This window comes from Etheostoma cragini, chromosome 23, assembly GCF_013103735.1.
Source record: "Etheostoma cragini isolate CJK2018 chromosome 23, CSU_Ecrag_1.0, whole genome shotgun sequence".
Taxonomy (NCBI): Eukaryota; Metazoa; Chordata; class Actinopteri; order Perciformes; family Percidae; genus Etheostoma; species Etheostoma cragini.
In genome coordinates this window covers 9,159,951-9,167,858 of record NC_048429.1, presented here as the reverse complement: position 1 = coordinate 9,167,858, position 7,908 = coordinate 9,159,951, and the positions used below count along the sequence as shown (strand labels likewise).

Below are 7,908 nucleotides of genomic sequence, written 5' to 3'. Positions count from 1 at the left end.
CCCCCCCCCCTTCCCTCCCCTCCTCTCCTAGCTCTAAGCAGTGACCTTGGGAAGTAGACATACAGTCCACACACACACAAACAGCTAGAGTATGCACACTGATATATATACAGCACATGTGTACACACACACAAACAGCTGTAGCATGCAAACTGATATAGACACATCACAAGTCTACGTATACACACACACACACACACACATCTGGAGCATGCAAACTGATATATACACAGCACAGGTACACACAGATTAATGATTTCTCCCACACATTTTCCTGCACCTTTCTCTTCAGTTCTCCCTTAGTGTCTCCCTCCCTCTGTGTTAGTCTGTTGTTTATCTCTCTTCTATCCATCTACTCCTTATGTTTCTGCTCTGTTGTTTGGTTCTCTGGTCCAGTTGAAATGACCGGACAGCTGCTTTTTGTAATGGTTATGTGTGAGAGGAAAAGAACGGAGGAATTTAGAAATTTGCAACAGCTTGCAGTATTCTTTGGCGTTTGTGTATACGGGCATTCATTCTCCTGTATAGATTTTCTCAGTTTTATTCTTGGGCTGCTGGAGTACAAGACACTACTCGATAACGACCCGTGTGCGTTTCAGAATTTGACTGCAGGTATCAAAGGGGCTTTGTTTCCATTCAGGCTGCGTGCGAGTATTTTGTATTCAGTACCTGACTGAGGGCATTTTCAGTGCAGCGCTAAGGATTATAAAAGATTACAGCACCCCATTTTCTCAGGGCAGGTACAGCCAGCCAATACAAGATGTGCTTCAACAGTGAGGTAATTGGTGTTTCCAGGTTTAGTCACTAAATAATAATTTAGTTACAACATCAAATTAATACAATGCCAAGCAGTTCAATGATGATTTATTAGAAGACGGTACCCATCTTGAAAAACTTTTATTTATCCAATAAATTCTTGCGTAAAACATCTGATTTAGATAATTACACCTGTGGATTGTGTGAGGAAGACAGACGTTATGTGTATATTAGTGCTTGTTAAACCTAGAGTATTCATTAACGATTTGGGGTTTTGTGGTAAATAATGAGATTTTTTTTATTTTACTCAAAGATGTAAATACCTGTTAAGGGTTAAGCCCAAATAAACAAACAGAGGAAGGAACTAAATCCAGTGTTGGTAAAGTTCACTTTCTACATGAACTAGTTCAAAGTTTAGTTCAAACATTTTAAAATGAACTAGTTCAGGTCATAGTTAATACTTCAACATTTTAAAACTATGTTCACAGTTCCAAAAATGAACTAGTTCCTAGTTTTTTTTCTCTATAAGTTGCTGCGATTATTTTTCAATATAATTGCCACAGCCCATATAGAACCACAGACAGCAATTATTTGATCAGTTTTAACACTGGAACTATGCGTCAGATTTCACCTGTCTTGACTGTCTTTTGATTTTTTATTTATTTGCTTATACCTTGAAAGGCTAGCCAGGTGCTTCAGTTCAGTGTGCCGTTTCAAGTTTGCTGTGGATGTGGCTGAAGTATGGATTTTCTTTTTGAAAGCCGGCGGGCAAAGTTTGCACAGAAATGTACGATTTTTCCCATGCTCGCCGACAAAAACCAAAACTAAGTTTAAACAATCATACGACGCCTCCTTGCTGCTTTGTCGCCTCCATGCTGCTTGTTGTTTTGACGACACATGCGGCAGCGTGACACCGGTGGCTGGTGTTGCCAGATTGGGTGTTTTTTGTGCTACATATTAAGGTGTGTTTTAGCTGGGGATTTGCCTGTAAGGCTCTATAGAAACCTGGCACCCTATTGAACTAAGTTAAACTGAGGGAGCGTGGCGTTCAGACACCAGAACGTTCATCAGGCAGTAACACATTATGTTCAGTTCACGTTCGCCCCAAATATGAACGTTCGTGGCACATGAACGCGTTCAGGCACAACACTGACTAAATGTATTTGCAAAATACTAGATAGGATGCATATTTTATTAGGCATGGAAATGTTATAAGAATGAGCCAAGACTGTAGCTAAGTATTTGTCAGTTGGAAAATGCCTTTTGAATTTCCGGTGCTCTCCATTTGACAAAAACACAACATTCACTTACACAGTTTCAGGATAAACATCATCACAGCTGAGATAGTAATTTGTTTCCGCTTATCTGACTCTAGCTCCATCCTCCACCACTGTAGGCGTCCCGCTCCTAGGCTTTTATGTAATCTGACCTGGAGGCACACTGTGTTTTCAAAACAAGGCTAAACTTTGCATCAGTCTCGCTTTGCAGCGTTTTAACCACGCTTAAGCTTTGACTCAGTCCTGGTTTTAACTTGGACTTCAAAGTAGCTGGAAATAAACCATTACATACATTGCATTAGTTCAAAGTGTGTTTGAGGGTCAGCCAAGGGTGAATATGTCAGAGAAGTTTGTGCAATTGTGTATGAGGCATCAGTCAGGCACAGTAATGGACTTAGTACCTGCGCAATTAATCGTCATGAAATCGCGATCTCGATTTACTTTTAAAAAACTTTGATTTGATATAAACAGTATATATGTATATATTTTTTAATTGACTTTTATTCTCACTTAATTTTATGAGCCAACTGCATCATAAACGCTACTACTTTCTTCTGTGAGTGTTAACCAAAGATTGAATAGAATAGGTTTTAAAGGGCCCCCAGATGTTGTAGAGAGTGAAGGATGCGTTGAAGAGAGAAAGAAAGAGAAAGAAAACTAGTTATAGAATTAACAAGTGGTTTCAGTGGCTGCACCAGAGACGGAAAGGAGACCAGGAAAGGGAAAGGCTTGATCTAATAGACTTCCCACCACCAGGAGGAGGAGGAGGAGGAGGAGGAGGAGGAGGAGGAGGAGGAGGAGGAGGAGGAGGAGGAGGAGGAGGAGGAGGAGGAGGAGGAGGAGGAGGAGGAGGAGATTTAAAAATCTACTGCGTTTAGTCAAAGAAAGTGACGGCAGGGAAGAGATGACAGTAATGATAATTATGTCAAATCAAATCGTTTTTTTTAATCTTGTGAAGTTGCGGACCTGGAATACCAAATGAGATGCCGTACATTTTAGATGGAGCAAAATGATGTGTCTCTTCTATTGTGTCCAGAATTGTTATTGTTGGAATTTATTCTATGCTATCCTATGCTTTTGTGCAGCCTATGCCCTTTTTAAATGAGGCTTATCATGTTTAGCAGTAAAAGAAACAAATATGATGTTTCTATAAGTACCTCTTCCAACACATTTACACGCACGCATATTTACACAGAGGCGAGGAAGTACTATAGCATCTTGAACAGTACCATTCGGAGGAAGTCTGTCGCATTTCCTGTTTCTTTCTGTTTGCCCTCACTTGTTTAAGAGAAACTGTGTGTGTGTATGTGTGTGATTTTGTGTATCTGGCTGGTAAATGAATCTGTTTATTTGAGGCAGAGACGGTGTTTCCTAATACTCCTCCTGTGATAGTGAGACTGTTCTCCTTGCTAACAACGTGGGGGTTATTCTGCTGTTAAATTATGCATGGTGTAAACACACTCACAGATACACAGGAAGAGAAAATAGACACTCATAAGCTCTCACAGTCATAAGCATGCAGGAAGATGAAGCATACACTCACAGATGCACACATACTGACTGAGATACACAAATGCTTGTAAGCATGAAGGCATTTGAATCCATGTCCGCACACAAACACATTTTCTTCTCAGTATCTAGGTCATTGACTCAGTGAGACTATTTAAAGTTGTGATGTGTTTATGCATGTGGAGGTAGTATTTTAAGCTTTTAGTCATCATCTTAGGAGGATATTACCCAGTGTCGGGGCACATATGCAGTGAAATGAAGTGAACAAACACCACATGGCTCGGCCTGTCTATGCATGATGAGCTGATTTATCTATCTTATAAAGGTTTTTGTGTGTGCGTGTGTGTGTGCGCATGTGTGTGTGTGTGTCTGTGTGTGTGGAAAGCATTCAGAAACATTGCAACTGTTTAAGTTTGCCTCTTACTTTCACCACTTATAAGTTATTACAGTACAGGGAAATTACACACATGCCCCCCCTTCTCACAACAATTGGGGCATTTAGGCTCCATAGCAACTCAATAATAGAATGGTAATGATAATGTTTTGAAAATTCCAAGGTACAGTTTTTTTAAGTTAAGATCTAAAACTATGAAAGTCCCCAGATGCAGCCAGGTGGGTAGAGCCCTGGCATTAGTCCATGAGGTTAATGTCTGATAACTCTGATATTTTGGGATTAGATTCTGAATCTGCAACGTTCTCTGTCAGGTAAATGTAGTGTAGTGCAAGTCTTCCGTGGACTGAAAGTCAGTAGTAGGCTAGACAGTGGAGTTGCATATTAACTGGTTTGGGGTCCTTCTGTAAGTCATTTTGGGATACAATTTGTTACAAGCAGCAATATTGGGCACTGTACTAGTTTAGTTGAATTTATCATAGATTAGATAATCAACAAGGCAGTTATTTGATGAATGTAATTACACCAATTTGCAAGTGAACAAGCAAGAGCTTATATTTTTATATTATTGTTTTCTTACAAAAACTGCTACAACGCGCTGACCTTATACCTATTCCTGCAGTGTGAACGGGTTGCTTCATCTAACTAGAAATCCCATCATATTCCATATACTACAGGGCTGAAACAATTTGTCCATGAATAGTCGATTAACTAGACAATTTTGATAATCTATCATATTCTATTCATCAAACAAAAATATATCCTTTTCTCTGTTTTATACTACTGGTTTTAACAACAACTACTGGTTTTGTTAAACAAAACAAGCTTGGATGTCACTTTGGGCTCTGGGAAATTGCAACAGACATTTTTTTAGTATTTGGTACTGGTTAAAATTAGTTGTATAAATAATCAAAACAATAATTGGTAATGCCAGAAATGCCATTATTTTTATTACGTTTCTAGACTAGAGAGTACAGATAAGTTGATTTTTACACTATAAATTATTACATTTAAAAAAAAAAAAATCTAAGTGGCTATATATCAAGATTGTTTTTTTACGTAATATTTATGGTAAAACAAATTACTATGGGCTGATATTAAGACTTTTTTTAAACTCCCAAACATCAATATCGGCCTTAAAAATTCAGTATCGACCAGTTTATTGTCTCAACAAATGTTGGAGTATTTTACTGTTTGCTACACATTACAGTGGCTAAGGCCGATTATGAACACATGTAGTCAGCTGTGTCACTTAATCCTGTCTGTTGTGATGAGTTGTTATTTTGAGCTCGACTTTAAAGAACATTTCACCGTTGTTGACCCCTGTAATCCAGTTGTTGTGGGCATACTCTGTTAATTACCCAACCTGTTTAAATAACCAAATTACTGGAACAACAACAATTCCGTATCGAAAGGGTTATCTACCGCATTATTGGCCTCTGAGCAGCTGTTTTGGGATTTGGTGCCTTGCTCAGGGACACACCTGGGAGCTGCCGAGCACCTTTACCTTCAGTCTTTTCCCACTTCATTGTTTCTATATTCATTACCTCTCCCTCACCTCACCCATTCTCTCAAGCCTGCCCTTATCTCTCTTCTTGGCACACTTTGCCTCCCTCCTTATTGTCTTTTTAACATCGTTAGTTTTTCTCATGTTACTCCATTTGTTCTCTCTTTCTGTATTCTCTGTCTTTTTAAATACTTGTCTTCCCAAACTTTCTCTCCCTCTCATCACTTCTCTCCATCTGTCTCTCTTTTTCCTCATTCTTTCTCTCCAGTGTATCCGTGCTCTCTCCTCTCTCTGCCTTGTTGTCAAGTGGTGACTCACTAGAGGCACCCAGCCAAGGATCTGGCCACACGCACACGCACACGCACACGCACACACACACACACACACACACACACACACACACACACAGGTCCTTGGTCAGCCAAGAGTACAGCATGCCGTACGTACTGCACGACACACACACACACACAAAAGAGACTGTTAAGAGCCAAGAGTATGGGACACGTGCTAGACAAACACACACACACACACACACACACACACACACACACACACACACACACACACACACACACACTCTGGCTCTGTTAGCCAAGTGAAAAGCAGCAAGCAGTCAATTGAGTCACACCCACATTCGTGGAGCAGAAACACCAAGTGGAACACACACACACACACACACACACACACACACCACACACATTAATTAACTTCCATCTCAATGTCTAGTTCCGTGGTCCTCCTGGATTGGATTGCAGTTAGACTTGGTTTTGTTTTAAAGGGTCACAAAAAGGTTGGGAGACGCTTCCCTGGAAGCCACTGACCACTGACAAAAAGGTTAAGTGTGTTTGATTATATTCAGAATGTTGAAGGAATTCAGGACCACTGGAGGGAAATTACACCAGTACATTCCCCCCTTCTCACAATAATTTGGGCATTTTAGGCTCCATAGCAAAATTCAAGGTACATTTTTTTAAGTTAAGATCTAAAACCATGAAATGTCCCCAGATTCACTTCTAAAAAATAAATGAAATAAAAATATATTTTTGTTAAGACCTGGACATTGTAACCAATCTCACCTTCCTGCTGCGTTGTTAAGCGGAGGATATGATAGCATCGTCTAATGTTGTGTTTCTCCTGTGGTTGCTGCAGGTGAAGAAGACGTACAGTAATGGTACATACAGAGCCGGAGCAATGAGACAGATCAGCCTGGTGGGAGCTGTGGACGAGGAGGTCGGGGATTATTTCCCAGAATTCCTTGGCATGCTGGAAGAGTCGCCCTTTCTGAAGGTGAGTCAGGACAGTAACGCTACACAGCAACAGAATGGGTGGATGCATAGGGAATGGGCAAGTGACAGAGGTACAGAGTAAATTTACACTACTGACGTTTTAGAAATGCCACAAGCTGAACAGATGGAGAAATACTGCCTGACACAAACATCAACAACAAACATAATATTTACCGTGGTGTCTGGCAAAGAAGAGACTTTAAGTTGGTGTGTCAGAGCGATTTGATGCAGCTTCCAGCTTTCCTTTCAGGAACTTGGTTCTCTTTTAAAAATGTGTGTGTGCAGGAGCAGACCACCAAAACACTGTGTTTACTGCTGTCCCTGAAATGCAGGAGTGACAAGCTTTTCTTCTGTTTGCCATTCTGTGTTGACACTTCAAATCTCCTGCATGCAGTGTGGGGGAGTGGCGTCGTATGCTGAATATCAAAAGACGCACATCCTCTGGCACTTTCCATCTGTCGAGGGCTTTGGCTCTGAATCAGCACCCAGTGAAGCATCTTGGGTGCCAGTGACAAGTTTTGCCACTGGGGCAAATTTTTGCGCATGAGAATTCTTGAATTCTTGCATGAGTCTCTGGAATAACTAAAATACTTCAATTGGTTAACTACAAATGTGAGGGATATAATAACATACTGCTTGAATTCTTTCTTTCCCCCATCTCTTTCTCTCTTGTCTACCTGTCTTCAGCGGACTCTTCCATGGGGAACGTTCTCCAGTCTGAGGCTGATGGATCCCACAGAGAGTGACGACGGTCCTATAATGTGGGTCAGACCAGGAGAGCAAATGATACCTGTAGCTGATATACCAAAGTCCCCTTTTAAAAGAAGACGGTGAGTACAGAAATAAAGACTGCACTGCAATGAGACAGAATTAGCAGGGATTTTGGTCTAAGTCTCTGGTGTTTGTGTACCTGATTGATCCAGCTTGCCTCTGTACTCTCCGCACAGCCCACGACGACTGATTATAAAAAACACTAACAAAACACACTCACACATTGGAAGCAACATGAAGCTTTGTTGTAGCTGCGCCGCGCTGGGTGAGGCAATTACACATATACACACAGACACACACATCTGGTTGTGTCTGTCACAGTGTCGTCGCTCTCACATAAGCTCTGTCTCAAAAACACAGGATTTCTGTGAGCGAGAGAGGGTGTGTGTGTGTGTGTGTGTGTGGTGGTGG

At 40.9% G+C, this 7,908-nt stretch overlaps 1 protein-coding gene across 1 annotated transcript in view; it reads left to right on the top strand.

Moving 5' to 3' along the window:
• LOC117938908 (lysine-specific demethylase RSBN1L-like) overlaps positions 1 to 7,908 on the top strand; it is a 34,187-nt gene that overhangs the window by 16,963 nt on the left and 9,316 nt on the right. Inside the window, exons 5-6 of the mRNA XM_034863879.1 lie at positions 6,590 to 6,727; positions 7,414 to 7,556. Of these exons, the coding sequence (XP_034719770.1) occupies positions 6,590 to 6,727; positions 7,414 to 7,556 (281 nt within the window). The remainder of the gene's footprint in view (positions 1 to 6,589; positions 6,728 to 7,413; positions 7,557 to 7,908) is intronic.